General features: G+C 42.4%; 1 protein-coding gene across 7 annotated transcripts in view; it reads left to right on the plus strand.

Annotated features, from left to right (window-relative positions):
- Window positions 1-23,122, plus strand: part of GCNT2 (glucosaminyl (N-acetyl) transferase 2, I-branching enzyme) — a 138,432-nt gene that overhangs the window by 88,631 nt on the left and 26,679 nt on the right. Inside the window, exon 1 of one of the 7 annotated variants that reach the window (XM_001166973.6) lies at window positions 3,009-7,314. The exons of the other annotated variants lie outside the window; for them this stretch is intronic. Coding sequence (XP_001166973.1) covers window positions 6,390-7,314 — 925 coding nt within the window. The 5' untranslated portion in view covers window positions 3,009-6,389. Of the gene's footprint in view, window positions 1-3,008; window positions 7,315-23,122 lie in introns of those variants that run through there. 7 annotated transcript variants of the gene reach the window in all.

The raw sequence follows: 23,122 nt of genomic DNA on the forward strand, positions 1-23,122 counted from the left end.
GACCAGCCTGGCCTACAGAGTGAAATCCCGTCTCTACTAAACATACAAAAATCAGCTGGCTGTGGTGGCTGGCACCTGTAACCCCAGCTACTCGGGAGGTTGAGGCAAGAGAATCGCTGGAACCCGGGAGGCGGAGGTTGCAGTGAGCTGAGATCGTGCCACTGCACTCCAGCCTGGGCCACAGAGCGAGACTCCATCTCAAAAAACAAACAAACAAACAAAAAAAAACAAAAAAACAAGTAATAAAATGGGCATCACGCTGTATAAGTGCCGTTATCCTTAACACCAAATGATCTCACACAGCTCTGCGTTTGTAGTTGCACTTACTTCACCTACTGCTGTCGGCAGGGGACCTGAGCCTGCCAGTTTTGTTTCCCTGTTCTAATTTGTGACTTTGCATCTGCTTAGCTATAAGAACATTTTATGATCGTGTCTAAACTAAGAGTTAATAGGCTAAGCCTCAGAGGGATTTAAAGGATGTAAGCTTTGATGCTTAAACCAAGGAAGACAAAACTGGCATCCTGAGGGCCAAATGCCATCCTTAGGGGTAAGTTTGAGAGTTTTTCTGATAAAATTCAGGTTTCTCACTTCTCTGAAAACACTGGAAGAGCTGGCAGCCCTGGGCTCATGATCCCGTGTGGCATTAATTGCCAGGGGTCAGTGGGGTGGGGAGGGATGCAGGCTCTCTCATTCCCAGTAGCCCCCACCCAATCCTCCTCAATGTCTGCTGCCCTCTGTGAACTCACCGGCCCTGCTCATCTGACCCTTCACCAGCTTCCCGCACCGTGCCTTACCTGCCTGTAGGCATTTGAGTGCCTGAATCCATCCTACAATGTGTGATGATTATTGTGGTTGCTTGGAGATCTGTTTTTGCTTACTTCCTGCATCTCGCTTGTGGCCAAAGAGTTTGAGGTTGCCAGCCAGGCACAACTAAAGCCTTAGACACAGATGAAGATGGAGTGGTCTTGGTGGAGATGAGAGGACTCATCAAAAAGCATTGCCTTAAAAAAAAAAAAAATCACTGCCTTGATTCAATAGCCACTCATTCTGCAGAGGGTGATGAAGAACGGCAAGGATTTGAGAGTAGGTCCGACTCGGGTTCCAGTCCTGCCCCTCCCCTGACCGGCATCTGCCTCAGCCTTTGTAAACTCACCTGCAGTGGAAGCAGAGCTCATGGAAGATTAATGAGAGCTAACTCATTGTGAGGGAAGAGAAATCCCAGCACTCCTCAGAGGGCCCCCCAGGCAGCCCAGCCCTGTTTTTCATGTTGAGTTGAGATGATGATGTGTTGTTAGCCATAGTCCTTGTGCTGTCTTCTTGTTTGTGACCGTAAAAGTTATCCTGGGGCAGAGAGAGGTGGGACTGATACAGAATGACCACTTAACAATTTTCAGTCTGTTGAGCCAACTAGAGTGGGCAGAGCAGAAATAATGCCCTGGTTGGAAGTTAATAGCTTTGCCTGCCCAATTATTTACTGGAAGGAAATGCCTGTTCAATATACCATTTGATATATTCAAAGATACCAAACAAAACAAACCTACTGCTAGGGCCAGCCACTCAGAAGGCATCACATGCTAGTCTCAGTCTGTTCATCTAAACCACTGTAAATAAGTCAGGAGAAATGATGTACATGGTTTTGGGGTTTTATGTATGTATTTATTTATTTTTTATTTTATATTTTTTGAGATGGAGTTTTGCTCTTGTTGCCCAGGCTGGAGTGCAATGGCGTGATCTGGGCACACTGCAACCTCTGCCTCCTAGGTACAAGCGATTCTCCTGCCTCATCCTCCCTCGTAGCTGGGATTACAGGCATGTGCCACCCCACCTGGCTAATTTTGTATTTTTAGTAGAGACAGGGTTTCTCCATGATGGTCAGGCTGGTCTCGAACTCCCAACCTCAGGTGATCTGCCCTCCTTGGCCTCCCAAAATGCTGGGATTACCGGCATGAACCACTGCACCTGGCCTCGTTTATTTATTTTTGGATACTGCTGTTTTGAACTATAAATCATGCTGCCACTCCCATCTGCAGACTGCTTTGGCTACATCATGTTGAAAGATTTCTTGAGTTTGTTTTGCATTGGCACTTATCAGAGCTCCTTATTGTAGGATCAGGGCTTGAGGCAAAGAGAAGGGAAAAAACCGGACTGAACCTGCAATAAAAGACCTTTGCCTCTCTTTTCTCACTCCAACTTTCCTCTTCTGTTCTCCACAAGACCTGCCAAGGACAAATTTTACAGAAAAGGGTGTGGTTCTAGTAAGAATGAAGAGACATGAAGGCATCAAAATGGGTTATTGGATTGTTCCCTTCATACGGTCACATTTCTAGAGTGTGTGTGTGAATATACATGATAAAATAGTAATATATATATACACACACTTATATGTATATATAAATATATTTATGTGTATATATGCATATATCATATGTATTATATGTATATATATTTAAAAATATTTAAAAATACACATGTAATATATATTTTAAATATGCATACAAAAATATATCTCTTAAAGTACATATAAAAAACATATTTATAAATGCATATATGATATATTCATATATGTATGTGTATAAAATATTTTATATAAAAACATTTATATATTTATATGTTATATATTTAAATATATATAAAATATATTTCTATATAATATATAAAATTTATATATAAAATTATATATATTTAAATATATAAATATATTATATATAATATATACTATATATTTATATAAAATATATATAATATTACTATATATTAAATATATAGTAATATTAAATATAATATATACTATATATTTAATATATAGTAATATTAAATATAATATATACTTAATATTAAATATATAATACATAAAAATATATATTATATATTATATAATATATGATATATTATATATTATATATAATATATATGATATATTATATATTATATATAATATATATGATATATCATATATTATATAATATAATATATAATATGTCATATATTATATATTTAAATATATATAAACTATATATAAAATATTTATATATTTATATAAATATATATATATTTTTTCCCATGGGCTAAAGGGGAGGCAGTGATGGGGAAGAAAAGAGTGGAATTTAACCTCCGGGAATAAAGCATTTGAAAACCTTAAGGTAAATGCTTTTTTTTTCCATTACTAAGAACAGAAATCAAAATATCAGTTCATTAGCAGGGTCAGAAGTGTTGGATATTTTCCAAAAGAGAAACAACAACAACAACAATCATAGCTAATGCTTATGGAACATGTACCAGGTGCCCGGATTCTTGCCAAACCCTCAACAAGAGGTATCTCATTTAGTCTTCTTGACAACCATTTGAAATAAGAGCCACTGTTCTTTATCTTTTCTCAGTGGGAGGACCTGGTTGTGTAAAGAGGTTAAGTAACTTTACCCAGGCACTGTGAGCAGCTGGGATTTAGCCAAACAGACTGGCTTCAGCACCTGGACCAGGGAGCTGTGGAATTAAGGCTCTGGTTTCTATCCAGCTGAATGACATTGGGGAGAATATTTTTAAAGGCCCCAATGTGCTCATCTGTAAAAATAACGGGGTTGTGATGGGTGATCTCAAAGATCCCCGCCAACTCTCTAGCAGCTCACCAAGTTAATATCCAGATCAATATCCATCGCATCCATGGCACTGTTGCCATTCATTCCTACAGTTCACTGTAGGAAGTTAAGGGGTGGAGTGGAGCAGAGAGTGGGCAGGGAAATGGCTGCATTGTGAATCAAATGTTTTCCTAACAGGAGCAGCTGTTCCAACTGGCACAAGCCCCGGCAGGTAGGATTGCTAGGTGACTACAGGAGTGAGATGGGAGCAGGGCCCACTCTTAACATGCCTCGTGTGGCTGCCACAGTTGATCCTTTAGTTGACCAGTTAATTTCTCCCTTGGAAGTGTCCTTACCGTCCGCATCAATCCCCAGTGCACTTCACATTGGCTGCGAGATCGCTTGCAGCACTGCAAGCAGGTGAACTCTGAGAACCCTCTGTAATGCAACCAGACCTGTGCTTTTCCTGGTTCCCCTGAATTACACTGGCTGATACTTCCAGGAATTCTGCAGCAGCCCTGGTGGTTTTGTTCTTTCTCCAGAAAAGGAAGTTGGAGAGGGGGTTGGGTGGGAAGGAGAATGAGAATCCTTTAAGTTCTTTGAAATGACCTCAAATCTGAGGTTGTCAGGCTTTTAAAGAGAGCCAGTAGGTAGTCACTCCACATATTGTAGATAATACTGTGTCAACAGCTCAAGTTATCTGAAGCTCTCTTTGTGAAACGGGACCCAACTTTTGCTCTCTGGGAACACTATCACATTTCTCTCTGGCATGCAAACTTAGGTGTGTTTGATGAAGGGAGCCTGCCTCTCCACTCCTGTGGGTATTTCTTGCAAGGTGGAGATGAGAGACTGAGAAAAGAAATAAGACACAGAGACAAAGTATAGAGGAAGAAAAGTGGGCCCCGGGGGACCGGCGCTTAGTAAGTGAGGACCAACACCGGCGCTGGTCTCTGAGTTCTCTCAGTATTTATTGATCACTATTTTTCCTATCTTGGCGAGGGGAATGTGGTGGGGCTATAGGGTGAAGGTGGGGAGAGGGTCAGCAGAAAAACATGTGAGTAAAGGAATCTGTGTCATAAATAAGTTTAAGGAAAAGTGCTGGGCCTAAATGTACACGTAGGCTAGATTTATGTTTAACTTTACATAAACATCTCAGTGCAGTAAAGAGTAGTATTGCTGCCATGATGTCTCGCCTGTATCCATAAGGCGATTTTCTCTTAGAGTAGAATGTATGGTTGGTTTTACATTGAGTCATTCCATTCCCAGAGACAGATGCCTTCCTCTTATCTCAACCGCATTGAGGCCTTCTTCTTTCACTAATCCTCCTCAGCACAGACCCTTTACGGATGTCGGGCTGGGGGTGCTGTAAGGTCTTTCCCTTCCCACGAGGCCGTGTCTCAGGCTGTCTCAGTGGGGGGAAACCTGGACAATACCCAGGCTTTCTTGGGCAGGGGTTTCTGTGGCCTTCCGCAGTGCATTGTGTCTCTAGTTAATAGAGAATGGAGAATGGCGATGACTTTTACAAAGCATACTGCCTGCAAACACATTTTTACCAAGGCACATCCTGCACAGCCCTAGATCCATTAAACCTTGATTCAGTACAGCACATGTTTTTGTGAGCACAAGGTTGGGACAAAAGTTACAGATTAACAGCATCTCAAAGCAGAACAAAATGGAGTTTCTTATGTCTTCTGTTTTCTACATAGACACAGTAACAATCTGATCTCTCTTTCTTTTCCCCACATTTACTTCATTATATGATATCAACACTGACTCTTTCATGTAAAATGTCACTCCTAGGTTCCTTCCGCCCTCGTGTCCTGCCTGTGCCCCCAAGGGTGTAATTCTTTGTTCCCTCTTCCCATAGTCAGTGTGTGTGTGTGTGTGTGTGTGTGTGTGTGTGTGTGTGTATATACTATATTCTGACACATCATTAGAATCTAAATCTACCTTGTTATATTTTTCTGCCGCTGATAATCTTCTACTTAGACATGTTACAAATGTATTTTTTAAAGTAAGTTTTTGAAGAGACAGGGTCTCACTGTCGCCCAGGCTGGAGTGCAGTGCTGCCATCATAGCTCACTGCAGCCTTGATCTCCTTGGCTCAAGCAATCCTCCCGCCTCAACCTCCTGAGTAGATGAGACTACACGTGCGTGCCACCATGCCTGGCACACATTCATTTTTCATTATCTGTGTCTGTATGTGCCCAGAGGTACAGATAACACTAAAATGAAAAGAGGTGGCAGAGAACAGGAAGAGAAAGAAACCAGAGGAGCCGATATCCTTAAATGCTGTGGCTCCTAAGGACTGCCAGCAGGTTGTGGGGCTAGCCAGAAAAAATAGAGCCTCTGATTCTAGAAGGCTTGGAGAAAGTGTGAGAAGGGAGATCAGATCGGAATAGACTGATGGAAGGGGAAGGCGGTGAGGGTGAAGCAAGAGAAACTCGGCTCCAGTGAAAAGGACCCATCATTGCATTCCAGAACGTAATTTGCATTTCATATGTAAATGAGGAGACTTCCTAGAGGCTGGACTGGGCTGGGCTTAGCTGAGCCTTTGCAAACAGCAGGGATTCAGCCCTGGGGAACTGCAGACCAAAGTGCGAGAGGGACGCACCGCATCTCCAGGCACATCCAAAAAGGATGGACGAGACACCGAAGCAGAGGATACAGGAGGATTAAAGGATTCCGGAAAGCAAGCAGCCCTCCAGAGAAGCTGTCGAAATTCAAGACTGGCAAGAGAAGTAAATTCAACCTCTCACACCGATCATTTCTCATTCCCTGAAAAGAAGAGATTGTTTCCCCAGGGAAGTGAAAATAATGAACTTTTGGAGGTACTGCTTTTTTGCTTTCACTCTGCTCAGCGTGGTCATTTTTGTGAGATTTTACAGTAGCCAATTGAGCCCGCCAAAAAGTTATGAGAAGCTGAACAGTTCCAGTGAAAGGTATTTTAGGAAAACTGCCTGTAATCACGCCTTAGAGAAAACGCCAGTCTTTTTGTGGGAAAATATATTACCATCACCTTTGCGAAGTGTCCCTTGCAAGGATTACCTGACCCAGAATCACTACATCACAAGTCCCCTGTCGGAAGAAGAGGCTGCATTCCCTTTGGCCTATGTCATGGTCATCCATAAGGACTTTGATACCTTTGAAAGGCTCTTTAGGGCTATCTATATGCCCCAAAATGTCTACTGTGTTCACGTGGATGAGAAAGCCCCAGCTGAGTATAAGGAATCTGTGAGGCAGTTACTGAGTTGCTTCCAAAATGCTTTCATTGCTTCAAAGACAGAGTCTGTGGTTTATGCAGGCATTTCCAGACTCCAGGCTGACCTGAACTGTCTGAAAGACCTTGTCGTCTCTGAGGTTCCCTGGAAGTACGTCATCAACACCTGTGGACAAGACTTCCCCCTGAAAACCAACCGGGAGATAGTTCAGCATCTGAAAGGATTTAAAGGGAAAAATATCACCCCAGGGGTGCTGCCTCCTGACCATGCAATTAAGCGAACTAAATATGTCCACCAAGAGCATACAGATAAAGGTGGCTTTTTTGTGAAAAATACTAATATTTTGAAAACTTCACCTCCACATCAGCTGACCATCTACTTTGGCACTGCCTATGTGGCGCTTACCAGAGAGTTTGTCGACTTTGTTCTACGTGACCAAAGGGCCATTGATCTACTACGATGGTCAAAAGATACCTATAGTCCTGATGAGCATTTCTGGGTGACACTTAATAGGGTTTCAGGTAGGTACTAATTTCCATTCTGATTGATAGATTGAGTTTGCTAACATTCTGCTCGCCTAGAGAACTGACTCATTTGAAATTATTATGAAATAAATTTAAATACTTAGAAAACTATTAGTTTGGTTGCTTGTAGCAACAGTTTATTGCTGACTGTTGTCTTATCAATATGTGTGATATAGTGATCTAAGAAATGCTGGCTGCAGTCGCCCCAGCAAAACTAACTTTGATTACATAGTTGCCGAATTTTAACTGTTGTTTGAATTAATACTTTTCGTAGTCCTTGATAAACAGAGCTGTAACATAACAAAATTGACTTTTAAAATAAGCATTCTAGAATTTAGGAGTTGAAATAGGTGATGTTTCTTTCGGACGGATGTTAGACATCGCTTTCATTGATGCAGTCTCATTGCTCAAAGTTCATGGAGCTGTTACAGGGGTACTTACTGGTTTTAGAATCTTGGAAGCTGCTTCGGACATTCACAAATCACCATTCTGGCTGAAATATCTCTGGTTTAAGATCTGAACAAGTAGCCAGGTCTCAGCTCTTCTCGTTTCTACAAATCTAACCTGATATTTTAGCCTGGAGGAGTGGGTAACAAAGAGTTGGAACATACGGAGAGAGAATCTAGCTACAGATGATCCAAAGAGAATTCTCAATTTTTAAGTCATAGGTTTTTATTGGACATTCCAATTTGCAGCTTCTTGTTTTTATATACTGTGCAGTCTTTGGTTGTTTATGATAATTTGGGAAAGCGTCCAAGGAATGCCAGGCAGCTGAGGCAGAAGATAGCACCAAGCTCCCTCATTGGTTCAGGACTGGGTTTCTTTTCTAAACTCTGTTTCCCATAGGTGGTCTGTGACCTGCGTTACGTCTTTCCTGTGTGTCCCCATGTGCTTGTTTTCAACAGTGACCCAGCATGGTTGTGGGTGACTGGTGGTTCTCATGAGCACAGTGACCCTGACAAGCCTCACATACTTCCTGTCTACACACACACACTACACAACCACACCACACATACACACACACCTGCCTGCCATTCTTGAAATAACTCCCAGCTCTTATGTCTAGTGTCATTATCATTGGCATACTTTCAAGTGCTGTTTGAAGCCACCTCTTGCCTGAAAGTAGACTCAGTACAGAAAGGTCCCCAATAACACGGCATTCCTAAGAGCTAAACTAGAGTGGTGGTCACAAAAATCTACTTAGAGAGGGGCAGAAAGAGGATGGGCAAGGTGGCTGGAGATGAGAGAATTATGCTGTCTCATGCGCAATTTATTTTCAGAGACGCTAAACTGTCAGGTCACAAAGACTTGTAGGAGGGGCGGTGAACCAACATTTATCACAGTGGTGAGAGCGTTAACCCTTTCTTTACAATCACCTATTTTAAACGCATGTTAATACTGCATGCGTGGCATTTAATCTTATTTTTGTTGGTATAGTTGGTGATAGCCTACATCGTTCCTTTTAATGATAGGAAGTCATCGTGTTAGCCTCACGTACAGATGAGAAACATGAGGCTTAGAGGGACTGAAGCAATAGTATGTTCACGTTGTTCACATAGCTTTTCATAGGCAAAGCTGGAATCTGACCCTGCATTTGTGTGGCCTGAAGTGTGAGCCGTTTCTCTTGCACTAGGAAAAGAAGGAATGAGCATTTCTTTTTTCCTGTATATCTAAAGCAAATTTCCTGCAGAATCCCGAAAAAGGGAAAGGATTGAGGGTGTTTGGAAAAAATGAGGAGGGCTGTGGAAGGAAGTTTCACCTGATCACTTAGAGCTGGAGATGAGGTTAGCAGGGATATGGTGTGTGTGTGTGGTGTCCCAATATGCTTGTGTGGTGTGTGTGTGGTGTGTTTGTAGTGTGTGTGTGTGGTGTGTGTGTGCGTGTGGTGTATGTGTGTTTGCAGTGTATGTGTCTGGTGTGTGTGTGGTGTGTATGTGTATGTGTGTGGGGTATGTGTGTTTGTAGTGTGTGTGGTGTGGTTGTGTGGTGTGTGTGTAGTGTGTGGTGTGTTTGTAGTGTGGTGTGTGTGTTTGTAGTGTGTGTGTGGTGTGTGTGTATGTATGGTGTGGTTGTATGGTGTGGGTGTGTGTGTGGTGTGTATATGTGGTGTATGTGCGTGGTATGTGTACGATGTGTGTGTGGTGTGTGTGTAGTGTGTGGCGTGTTTGTAGTGTGTGTGTGTAGTGTGTGTGTGGTGTGTGTGTATGTGTGGTGTGGTTATGTGGTGTGGGTGTGTGTGTGTGCGCGTGTGGTGTGTGTGGTGTATGTGCGTGATGTGTGTATGGTGTGTGTATGTGTGTGGTGTGTGTGTTTGCAGTGTATGTGTCTGGCGTGTGTGTGGTGTGTATGTGTACGTGTGGGGTGTGTGTGTTTCTAGTGTGTGTGGTGTGTAGTGTGTGGTGTGTTTGTAGTGTGGTGTGTTTGTTGTGTGTGTGTAGTGTGTGGTGTGTTTGTAGTGTGTGTGTTTGTAGTGTGGTGTGTGTGTGTGGTGTGTGTGTATGTGTGGTGTGGGTGTGTGCGTGTCTGTGTAGACAGCAACTATGTGATGCTTGTCAGGGTCACTGTGCTCATGAGAGTCACCAGGTGTCCTTTCTGGAAAGGATCCACCATCCCTCAAAGGCTTCTGTGCTGTGTCCGGGGTCCATCTGGAGCAGGCTTTGGTCTGGGCCAGTGGCAATGGGAAGTGGCCCTTGGTTCATGTTCTCAGAGAAGCTGGGGAGTAAGAAGCAACCAGGCAGATTTGAAAGGTCCCAAATTTTTAAAGTTTTCACTCCATCAGCTACCAATGTTAATACTTCCTTGTACATCTTTCCAGAGATACTTTATTATGTTTATAGGTAATAAAACTGATTAAACATGTGGAGAACATTACATATGGACTTTAAGTTCACTACAGATATACTCAGAAAAGGAAAAATGGTCCTTATTTTAGGTGCCATATTGTCTGTGAGAAACAAAATACAGCAAAATGTGTCTTTTATTTAAATACATCATATGCAGACATTTAAGAAGCTCTTTTTTCATTACTTTGTAGTATTTTTAAAGCTAGGTACAAGGAACTTTCTGGACCAAAGTTACCAGGGACCTTTGCCCCACAGCATCCAACCACGATGAAGTGCAGAACTCTTGCTGATAGAACACCAGCTATTCCCTTGCTCCAGGCTTTATAACGGCTTCTCCTGATCTTAAGGGACCCTTAAGGCTTGGCCGGGCAAGGTGGCTCACACCCATAATTCCAATACTTTGGGAGGCCAAGGCAGGAGGATTGCTTGAGGTCAGGAGTTTCAGTCCAGCCTGGGCAACATAGTGAGATCCCTGTCTCTACAAAATTTTAAAAATTAGCTGGGCATAGTGGTGCATGCCTGTAGTCCCAGCTGCTCAGGAGGCTGAGGAAGGAGGATTGCTTAAGCCTGAAAAATCAAGGCTGCAGTGAGCGTGACTGCACCACTGCACTCCAGCCTGGGTGACAGAGTGAGACTCTGTCTCAAAAAAAAAAAAAAATGCTAGGCTTAAGCTCTTCATGTGGCATGACTTCCAGGACCTGGCCCCCCACACCCTCTGTCTCTACCCTCATTTCTTTTTATTTGATGCCTCATACTTTATGTTCCAGCAACTACTTGGCCCCACACGTCTGCAATTTTCACCTATTTTTTTTTTTTTTTTTGAGATGGAGTCTTCCTGTGTCGCCAGGCTGAAGTGCAGTGGCGCGATCTCAGCTCACTGCAACCTCCGCCTCTCAGGTTCAAGCGATTCTCCTGCCTCAGCCTCCCGAGTACATGGGATTGCAGGTGCCCACCACCAAGCCCGGCTAATTTTTGTATTTTTAGTAGAGACATGGTTTCACCATGTTGACCAAGATGGTCTCGATCTCCTGACCTCATAATCTGCCCGCCTCGGCCTCCCAAAGTGCTGGGATTACAGGCATGAGCCACCGCGCCCGGCCTAATTTTGACCTATGTTTTTATGGCTTTTTAATGACATCCTCTCATAAAGAATGCCCTTCGTGTTTAATGCCCTTCCTGTCTAACTCTTCATCCTTTATGTCTAACTCTGTCTAACTCTTCATCCTATATGGCCCACCTTGGAAGTCACTTCCTCTGGATGCCATGTCTGATCACCTCCCTCCCAGAACGTTGTGTTTCAACTCTGGGTTCTCCTGGACCTAATGCCACTGCTGCCAGCATTGAATTGTAGTCACCTATTAACTGAATAGCTCTTCTACCAGACCTCCTCAGTATTTGAGCTCCTTAAGTGTAAGAAAAGTGACATCTGTCTTTGTGTTCTCCACCACTACTCCTACGCTGCATGCATCACTATGCACCTGCCTGATCTGATGATATGCAGGGTGTTAGATGGGTGTGGAAGGGTCGGGAGGGGCAGGAATGTGCTGGAGAGTTCTGAGAAGATGGGCAGAACCTATGAAAGTGTACCCTGTACCTAGGATGGGGGATAATTTTTGGTAGTAGGGATTGGAGAAACAGTAGGTAAAAGTCCACAATGGCCAGGCCAACAAATGATATCAGTAAATATGAGAGAGTCCTGAAAGAATTAGCAAGCCCCACTTTATTCCAGATAAAATGTTAATGGGATAGAGTCTTTCCTTAGAAAATGTGGCTCCCACACAGCCAACCTGGGCCCATGATGCAGTCGGATTCTGATGCCAAGAGAAAGTCACAGCAGGCGGCATATGCAGACGCCTCCACTTAGTTTCTGCCTTCCTTGCACCTGGTGTGAGTTTCTTCCACACCTGCCACCCACTCCCTCCTCCTGCTAGTACCACTCCTGGGCTACTCACATTCATGCACTGGGCTTCTTCTCACTTAATTTAATGTAGACTTCTCCTGAATTGTTGGCTTAGGAAAAAAACCAAGACTATAAGAATATGAGAAGCTAAGAAGAGACAACAATAGAAAGAAACTCAAAACATCTCTCCAGCTCTCAACAACTGTAAACACTGAGCTATTTAGAAGGTATATGTTCTCTGCAGGAAGGTCACTGGGACCTTACGTCTGGGTGTGGCTGGATCAGTCCCAGTCTTTTTCAAAGTATGCATTGTGTTCTCTCTACATCAGCCCAGACTTTGAATTCAGTTTCTAGGACCACAAAGGATTCATTCACTCATGCTGATTGGACCCGTGACTGAGAATTAATTACAAACGTTGAATGATGGGGTAGAATCATGTCTTAACAAACGTCACCAGGACGTTCAAGTCTAAAATAACGCTATTGGGGGGGGGCTGGAGGACAATCCACACTGGCATTTGTCTTGTCAATATGGAGATAAATTCTGGCTGAAGGAGAAATTCCACAAAACAGATACTTCCATAGGTTCGTATCCATTGAACAGACTCTTAAAATAATATTTTTGGATAGCCAGATGATATTAAGTATGCATAATAAATGAGAACATGATTTTCAAAATATTGCGTTAGTGATGTGGGCCAGTCTGGCTTATTTAACCTCTTCAGTAAAGGGCTCTAGGCTTTTCCCAGGTCAGTAATTCAGGTAGGATCACAGGGGAAGATTTTAATTTACAATGTATCCCAGCTCTTGTGAGCACCTAGATTGATGGGTCTACATCATAAGATGCTGGGCTTCTGGTAGAGAAGCCTTAGGCAGGTTATAAAGTATTTACACAGTAAATTATGCTGATGCTGTAGCCATTTGTAGAATCATTTGTGATGTTTCCAGCCACTGGCTCCATTGTACTATTTGGGAAGGATCATCTCCTTCATTGGAGAATCTGTACCCTAACATTTCTGCTCGCCACCCCTAAAAAGGAAATAATTGGGAAACGCTACTCTTAATGAGCTCTTTTATTTTTATTTATTTATTTATTTATTTGAGACAGAGTCTCACTCTGTCACCAGGATGGAGTGCAGTGGTGTGGTCTCGGCTCACACAACCTCTGCCTCCCAGGTTCAAGCAATTCTCCTGCCTCAGCCTCCCAAGTAGCTGGGACTACAGGTGTGTGCCACCATGCCCAACTAATTTTTTCATATTTTTAGTAGAGATGGGGTTTCACCATGTTGGCCAAGGTGGTCTCGATCTCTTGACCTCGTGATCCACCCACCTCAGTGTCCCAAAGTGTTGGGATTACAGGCATGAGCCACCACGCCCAGCCTTAATTAGCTCTTAATTCCTAATCTCTAGAACAACATTTTATAAAACAAGACAAATTGGATTAAAGTATATATTAGTATAAAGTATATATAAAGTGAATATTGAATTAAGTATAAGTACAATCATGATTGGTAAACATCTACTAAGCTGAACTGAACATGAATTTAATTCTAGCGGAAAGGATGAACATCCTTTCTACTGCTTTAGAACCTGCAAGGTCATTTCTCCAACTCATTCATCCTCCTGTCATTCCTTATCGATTGTATAAGACAGTTTTTTCTAGAAGCAGGAGTTGTTTTTGTCTTTGTTTTGTTTTGAGATAGGGTCTCCCTCTGTCACCTAGGCTGGAGTGCAGTGGCATTAATTTAGCTCACTGCAGCCTCAGCCTTCTGGGCTCAAGTAATCCTCCTGCCTCAGGCTGCCAAGTAGCAAGGACTACAGGTATGCACCACTACACCTGGCTCATTTTTAAATTTTGTGTAGAGATGGGATCTCGATATGTTGCCCAGGCTGGTCTCAAACTCCAGGGCTCAATTGATTCTCTCCTCAGCCTCCCACAAGTGCTGAGATTACAGGTGTGAGCCATCGCACCTAGACAGTTGTCTTTGTTTTAAATGAAGTATTGCATTTCGATGGCTTTTAAAAACAATAAAATATTAGTGGTATATCAAAGCTATATATAATTGATATATGTATATATCAATGTACATAGTACAATGATCAATATATACTCGATGTCTAAATTATCTCTTGAAAATACATATCTCTTCCCTATTTCTCTTTACACAATACAAAAGCATCTCCTTCCATCCTTCTTTGTTTGAGCCCACATGCTATTAGGTAAACGACTTTGGAGACAGACATAGTGTAAGTCTGTCCTCCCAATACTTGCCAACTGTGTGACACTGGTGTTAGTTTACACTGAGCCTTAGTTTACTCATCTGTGATGATGGAGATAATAAATAGTACTTAGTTCCCAGAGAAGTTATGAGTATTAAATAAGCTAATGCATATAGTACAGGGGTTCCTAGACTTGGCCATGCCTCAGAATCTTCTGCAGGTCCTGTTAAAGCACATATTTCTGGGCCCTACCCCGAAGTTTCTGATTCAGCAGGTCTGGAGCAGTCCCCAGAATTTGCATTTCTAACAGTTTCCTGGGTTATCCTGCGGCTTCTCATCTGGGGGCCACACTTTGAGAACTGCTGACACGGACCATCTTTTACAGAGACTGGCACATGTATAGATTTGCAGCAAATGCCGATTCTGTTCATTTCCAACCACCAGTAAAAATAAAAACTAGTTGATATAAGGAAAAGCTTTATGGTGTTGATTGCCTATGGCAGACTTCATGAAAGTGGTATGCAAATAACTGATATTTGGGATGTACTCATATTAAGGATATATTATGGGCTCTGGAGTGAGACAAATGCAATATTGAATTTTAGCTTTATCTCCGTTAGTTTGATGACCTTGTGTACTCTGACCTAAAACTCTTCATTTTGTAGTCACAATAATGATGGCTACTTAGTAAGGCTGTTTTGAGAATTAAATTTTAAAAATGGGGTAAAATGACAGGTTAGGTGTTTATCCACTTATTAATGTGAACATTTATTAAGAAAAACCTACATGTGGTCTTGTGTTCCTACACTAATGAGATCCTCAAGGTGTTGAATAAAAGCAATTTAAATCTCACTATAGAAGGATGTCCATGCCATGGCTCACCAACCATGTAAAACTAGATGTAGATGGACCCAAAGATGGATAGGAGGAAATGTGTGAAGTAAATTGACATGTTCAGGTGGATATCAGTTCCTTTTTTTTTTTTTTTTTTTTGAGATAAGGTCCCTGCTCTGTTCCCCAGGCTGGAGTGCAGTGGTGTGATCACGGCTCACTGTAGCCTCGACTTCCCAGGCTCAAGCAATTCTCCCACCTCAGCCTCCCCAGTAGCTAGAACTATAAGCCTGCCTCACCATGCCCTGCTAATTTTTAATTTCTTGTCGAGTTGGGGTTTTACTATGTTGCCCAGACTGGGATATCTGTTCTTGATCATTTTGATTTCCATTAGTGTTATTGATGTACTTTTTATGACCACCAAAAAGCTTCACTTACCCCTTACATAACACTATGAAATGTGTATTATCCATTAGAAGAGTGTTTCCTTAAAAACATGAAGGATGTCAATGCTATCTATTTTTGAAATCAATCATATCACAGGAAAGGAGCAGGAATTGGGTTGCTTTATTTTCTTTCTTTTTTTAAATTTTTTTGAGATGGAGTCTTGCTCTGTCCCCAGGCTGGAGTGCAGTGGCGCGATCTTGGCTCACTGCAAGCTCTACCTCCTGGGTTCACGCCATTCTCCTGCCTCAGCCTCCCAAGTAGCTGGGACTATAGGTGCCCGCCACCACACCCGGCTAATTTTTTGTATTTTTAGTAGAGATGGGGTTTCATCGTGTTGGCCAGGATGGTCTCGATCTCCTGACCTCGTAATCTGCCCATCTCGGCCTCCCAAAGTGCTGGGATTACAGGCGTGAGCCACTGTGCCCGGCCGGTTGGTTGGGTTGCTTTCTTTTCTTAAGCCGTACCATGTTCCAGAAAGGACTTAAGATGTCATAATATAATTTCTTGGGAAAGGAAATCAACATAGCCAAGATCTGAAAAAAAAATGAGAGCCTTTTCACAATTATTCTATGTAGGTTTTGACTGGCTTGGCCACATCTTCCCATTTTGAGTGTTCGGCTTCCTCAGTGTTAAAACAAATTTTGCCCATCCTCTTTGCACAGGAGTAATTTTTAAACTCTAATAGAAAAACTTATAAACACACACAACAGTGCAGAGAACAGTACTGTAATCCTCACGTGCCCATCAGCCAGTTTCGACAATCATCAACTTGTTATGCAAACTCAAAGCAAAAAAACCGAAAATGTATGACAAATCTTTGAGTTGACGCTATAATTCTCATAAATGAGTAGCTTCCTCTTTTCAAAGAAAATGCAAAATTCTGATATTCCAGACTAAGGCTTTCTCCTCATCCCATAATAACAGTTCACTGAAAAGTAAAAATATTTTTATCCAACTTCACCTTTTAGGATATACTACATGAACCGGACTGAGTTTTCTTTTTCTTTGTTTTTCAGCAACAAGGCTGAATCTACAAGCACAAGCTCTTTAGGCATTCAAAGTAGGAGGCAGAATGCGGTTTGTTAAGATTTCCATTCAGCTGGGTGCAGTGACTCACACCTGTAATCCTAGCACTTTGGGAGGCCTAGGCGGGTGGATCACTAGGTCAGGCATTCGAGACCAGCCTGCCCAACGTGGTGAAACCCCGTCTCTACTAAAATACAAAAAGTAGCCGGGCGTGGTGGTGCATGCCTGTAATCCCAGCCACTCAGGAGGCTGAGGCAGGAGAATCACTTGAACCCAGGAGGCGGAGGTTGCAGTGAGCTAGAGATTGCGCCACTGCACTCCAGGCTGGGCAAGAGAGTGAGACTCCATCTCAAAAAAAAAAAAAGATTTCCATTCTCTTGGCCTCCGTTTTTCTGGAGGAAAAATGGGAAGGAGTATGGTACTAAGAGTAGAAGATTGGTTAGTGGGGTACACTGGTATCCCACTGTATGGTTAGTGGGGTACACTGTTTCCTGTGTACCCCTCTAACCATTAAAGTTCCCTTGTTTTCATCTCTTCTCCAGACTGAATATTCTGTTTCCTCTATTAAAAAAAAAAAAAGACAATGAGTCCAAAGTATGTTTGAATATAGAATTGACACGATGATATTTTGCCTTCAGCCAAATCTGAATGTGTTTTCCATTACTGCATATTCTCACAGAGGCTTCTCTATGAGATTCATTGTTGTTAATTTTTCACATCTGTAATTTAATTTGAGATGCCTCAGTTATTAAGTTATTAAGCCTCGTTACTTTGCATGAGGTCTTTGATCTTGCAGCGTGATGTGGATGAAAGAATACAAACTTTGGAATAGGACAGATCTTTTGAATCCTAGGCCTCACTACTTAACAGCTTGTCAGTCACTGAACAAGTTATTTAACCAAACTGAGCCTCAGTTAATTTTGGTTTTAGGACATTAAAGAAAGTTTTTAAGGTGTTTGAGAATTTATTAGAAAGTAGGAATTGCCTTTTTTTTTTTTTTTTTTTTTTTGAGACACGATCTTACTCTATCACCCAGGCTGGAGTGCAGTGGCATGATCTCGGCTCACTGCAACCTCTGCCTCCTGGGCTCAAGCAATTCTCGTGCCTCAGCCTTCCGAGTAGCTGGGACTACAGGTGTGCCCTACCATGCCAGGCGAATTTTTTGTATTTTTAGTAGAAACGGTTTTGCCATGTTGCCCAAGCTGGTGTCAAACTCCCGAGCTCAAGCAATCTGCTTGCCTCAGCCCCCCAGAGTGCTGGGATTATAGGTACTAGCCACCACGCCCGGCCAGGAATTGTCTTAATTCAACTTCCACCCCATAAAATATATCTGGAATTGGTCTGGAGACAGTCTTATAAGCAGTGACTACGACTTGCTAACATTTCTTTTCAAAGATATTTGTAAAAGGGCTAGAAGAATCTCTGGGTGTCTCCAAGGCTATGAGGGTTTTTGTTGTTGTTGTTGTTTTGCTTTTTTTGTTAGAGATGGGGTCTCACTCTGTTGCCCAGGCTGGTCTTGAACTCCTGGGCTCAAGCGATCCTCTCACCTTGGCCTCCCAAAGTGCTGGGATTATAGGCGTGAGCCACCACGCCTGGCCAGGATGTGAGTGTTGATGACCCCAGAAGACACTAAGGATTGGAACAGTAGCTCATGAACTTTGACTTTTTAAACACTTCACACTGCACAGTTAAAAACAGTAGAATACTAAGCAAATGGAAAGTAAGGATTATGAGCCATGCGTGAATGTTTAATTTTCTTTTTTTAAAAAAGTGCTTTCAAGTACTGTGTAAGAGAGGCTAGTGACTTAGGTACCCACACTACACAATTCTGTTCTAAATTTTAACCTTTGTCTGTAGATAACTGTTTGGCCTTGGGCATGTCACTTAACCTCTCTGGGCCTCAGTTTCCTCATGTGTAAAATGAGGAAATTGGGCTAGGTCATCTCCAAAGAGATTCCTGTATTATTTTGCTTTAACTCTGGAGCATGCAGTGAAAAAAGCAGAAGTATTTGAGGCAGGCAGACTTAGGTTTTGTTTCCCTGCTGTCAGATCTTGAGCAATTAACCTATCTTAACATGGGCTTCCGGTGACTTATCTGTAAATTGAGGACAATACCAATTTCATGAGATTGTTGTGAGAGTTACAGACCATGGGGGTATATCTCCCCTCTCAGCCATTGTAATTCAGTTATCACCTCCATCTCTCCCCCTTCTCCCTCTCCACAGTATATTAATGTCATGACATTCCTATTTATATTACACCGTGGACAGTAGGATTAATGAAACAATGGCCTCTGGGCATTGAATTTCTGTCTTAGTCACGGTCAGTGTGTCCACATCTGGATGCCAACCACCACTACTGCCACAATGTAGAACTCAGGCCAGCCACCGTAGGCAGTGCATGGGGGTGATTTTGTGCTGTAAAATTCTGACCAAAGGAGGAAACTGAGTACCAAGTACTTACACAATATCTTCACCTCTCTGATTGTTCGTAATGTAGCACATTTCCCCTTGTTTCCAAGAGTATTTTCTCGATGTGCCCGGGGACGCTGAGCTGGACAAGGCTAGTGTAGTGTATTCAGTGCTGGGGAGGGAAGGGGCCCTCTGGAGCCGGATCATTTGGCTTCCAATCCAGCTTTGCAGAATCCTAGTGTGTGTGACGTGAGGCTAATTATGTTCTCTCTCTGATTCTCAGTTTCTGTATATGTAAAATGGAGATACTAACATTACCTACCACTGTGCAAATGAAATGTATGAATACATATCAAGTGCCTGGAATGGTGCATGGTGCCTAGTAAGTGTAAATAACTGTTGTATTTATTCCACCCAATTGCCCTTGTTAAGGGGAAAATTAGCAATGAACAATTTCCCCTTGTTAAGGGGCTAGAAAAAATGCAGTCCCCCAAAGTGCCATTACAAAGGATCTGGAAGATTTTCTGAAATTCAGACAAAAGCAGCTTGAATTCCCTCCGTCCCTCAGCTTCCCATAGTACCAGAGCTCATCCTGCACAAGGAATGAGAGGAGCAGAGTAACTAAGAATCTTGCATTGGTGAGTGGGATCGATTGTACCAGGTGTGCTGTTCACAGGCGCGTCAGTTCATGTCTGCAACGCTAGGAAACACAGGGAGCCAACAACAATCCCAGGCAAGTGTTAACTGACTCTTGAAAAGAGAACACCTACAATTCCCAAATAACCTGAATCTTCTCTGTTTCTGCCTCAATAAAATATGTGGTATTGTTTCCACCAGAATGAGGGAGCACCTGAACCAGACTGAAACCGGGTGTTTCAGTGAGAGGCATCTTGCCCATCTCCCTATCAGCTTCCATCCATTGTATCCCAGCGGAGGTAAGAGCAGGAGACAGTGTGCCGTATGAATTAGACATGAGGCCATGTACCTTCAGAGTCCGCCAGTGGTCCCCAGAGAATTGAGAGCTATGGTAGAATGAAGACGGTAGCTTCCCCTCTCTCCAAGAGTAGGGGGCTCACATCATGGCTTCTTGTAGCTTACGATCTTGGACAGATCTTTTCAGTTCTCCACACTGGGTTTTCTCAGCCAAGGAATGATAATAACTGCTAATCTCATGGTGGCAAAGGAGGAGAAGGCACATGCTGTGAGCCACGAATTATGAACTCTTTAATAACTTATAACTCATTAATTCTAAAGCCAAGAGCATCACTCCTGGCACATAGAAAGAGGAAGGTTGTGGTGATGAAGTTTTTTTGAGTGGAAGATATGAAAGAAGCAGAAACTCAGGCTCCTTCAGGAATAAGAGAATGGTTTTGTGAAGTGGAATGTGTAATCCTGTGCTGGGGTTGGAAGGGATACTCTCATCGTTTAAAGTGGAGAAACCAAGCACAGGGAGACGAAATGATTTGTCTGTGTTGCATGATTTAGCAGCTGAACCTGGCCACAAAGATAAGACTTTTAAGTCCTTCAAGACAATAATCTTTCTATATTTAGTGCTTCTTATAATTTCTTTCTGAAATGTCATAGATATCTGAGCAAAGGGGCAGTATGAATATTTTGGTGTCTATACTAATACTGAAATTTGGGTTTCAATGACAGGATTCTTAAAAAGTGTTCAGAATTTATGGGAAAAGAGTGCATATCAATATTACATCAAAGTCTTATAGGTATACTATATAATACAGTTTTTGAAATGTATACATTTACCATAAAGGAGATCCATTCTGTTTTACATTGTTGTTGATTTTGAAGCAGCTTCTTTGTATTCTTTAATTTATATACATACAGTTCACTCTCTTTAGTGTGCAGTTCTGTGTGTTTTGATAGTGGCATAGAGTCACGCATCCACTACCTCCATCAAGAACAATTCCGCCGGTTCCCAAAATTCCCTCATGCTGCCCCTGGGAGCCAACCCCTACTCCCAGTGTCCCCTTGCCAAATCCTGACCTGTTCTCCATCCCTGCTGTTTGCCTTTTCCGGAAAGTCATATTTTTATCATAGCGTATGTAGCCATTGGGGGCTGAAAAAGCGCTGCTGCTTCTTCTTTCTTTTCTATTAATGAATGCCTTTTGTATGTTACAAGGTGATTGTGAGGGTCTCTCTTAGATCCTCACGCAGTTTTATTTTTATTTATTTATTTATTTATTTATTTATTTATGAGACAGCATCTCATTCTGTTGCCCAGGCTGGAGTGCAGTGATGCGATCTTGGCTTATTGCAGTGGTGCAATCTCGGCTTATTGCAGCCTCCACCTCCCAGGCTTAAGCAATCCTCCCACCTCAGCCTCTTGAGTACGTGGGACTACAGGCGCATGCCACCACACCCAGCAAATTTTTTGTATTTTTTGTAGAGATGGGGTTTCGCCATTTTGCCCAGGCTGGTCTTGAACTCCTGGACCCAAGCAATTCACCTGCCTTGGCCTCCCTAAGTGCTGGGATTACAGGCATGAACCACCGCACCCAGCCCTCTGGTAGTTTTAATATCTATTGAGTATTGGTTCCTTTTGCCCTGCTTTTCTTTTTCCATGTTATTTGTTTTGCCCATAAATAACAGAAGCAGCCGGGCCCGTTATTTTTTTGAAAAAGTAGGGCTATTCTTAGTAATATTATTCATTTGGGGCAATAAACTAAAAGTAAGTACAGCATTTAATTATGTAATTAAACTTGTACTTTTATTACCTTTGATTTTTCAGTATCAGTGATTCAGAATAAATAGTAGAAACACCGTGAACTTAATTGGAAGAACAAGAACAACCAAAAGTGTGTCCCACTTTTATTCTGAAAACACATGTGACAGACTCATAAAACTTGCCATCAATCAATCAGATCATACAAGAGCGTCATGGTGAGCATGCCACAACGCCCCAGTATGGTTTCTTATCAGAATTCATACAGGAAAAACTCTGCTTAGGTTTGCAGATGGCTCAATGGTTTATTTTTTCCTTTAAATTGAATATATTAGTCATTGGTCTTGATCTGAAGATGTCCATAATTCTGTGTCTAAAATATTCAAGTATTTAAAAGTAAAGCCCTTGGCCAGGCGCAGTGGCTCACGCCTGTAATCTCAGCACTTTGGAAGGCTGAGGCAGGTGGATCACAAGGTCAGGAGTTCAAGACCAGCCTGGCCAAGATGATGAAACCCCGTCTCTACTAAAACTACAAAAATTAGCCGGCCGTGGTGCCAGGCGCCTGTAGTCCCAGCTACTCAGGAGGCTGAGGCAGGAGAATGGCGTGAACCCAGGAGGCGGAGCTTGCAGTGAGCCGAGATCATGCCACTGCACTCCAGCCTGGGCAACAGAGCGAGACTCCATCTCAAAAACAAAAACAAAAAAAAAAACAACTAAAGCCCTTGATGCCGGAAAACTGGATACTGGAAACTGCTACTGCAGTCCCTAAATCAGCCCTAGGCAGAGGAGAGGGTACGAGGGCAAACCACTGAAGAGGCCAACATTTCTTTGCAGTCTCATTGCTTTATTTTACAAAGTTATTTAAATATTACATTTCTGTCTACTCTATAACTTTTGTAAACTTTTTGTTGAAATATAATCCTATATACAGAAAATTGCACATACCAGAATTGAACAGATCACTGAATTTTTACATTGCTCTTACCTGTATACACAGCTCAAGAAACCATGTTCCTGGTACTCCTAGGACCCCCCTACCCCCCAAGGGCTCCTTCCCAGACACATCCAAGATTAACAGCGGTCCTGACTGCATTAATTATGTGTGTGTGTTTGTGTCGCTGTGTAACTTCTAACGGAAGCCCAGGGCTTTTCATCCAAATGTCCAGGTTAAATGGGTATTTCAGGAAGAAGTGCTAGGCCTAGGTCATTTGTAGAATAAGACTGTAAACAGAACTGCCCTGCTGTTCTTTATAAAACATTAGGCTTGCAATAGATAGGGACTTAGTTCCCAGACTTAGCAATCTATATATACCCTAGTACATGCAGCAACAAATGGAATTTACCACTGACCTTAAACAGCTTTTGACCTGTCTCGGTTTGTAAATAGGGGTTAAAATTAAACAAGAGTCGTAAGTGAGCATAATTTCTTACTTGGCTGCTCGTA

Source organism: Pan troglodytes, chromosome 5 (assembly GCF_028858775.2).
Source record: "Pan troglodytes isolate AG18354 chromosome 5, NHGRI_mPanTro3-v2.0_pri, whole genome shotgun sequence".
NCBI classification, from domain to species: domain Eukaryota; kingdom Metazoa; phylum Chordata; class Mammalia; order Primates; family Hominidae; genus Pan; species Pan troglodytes.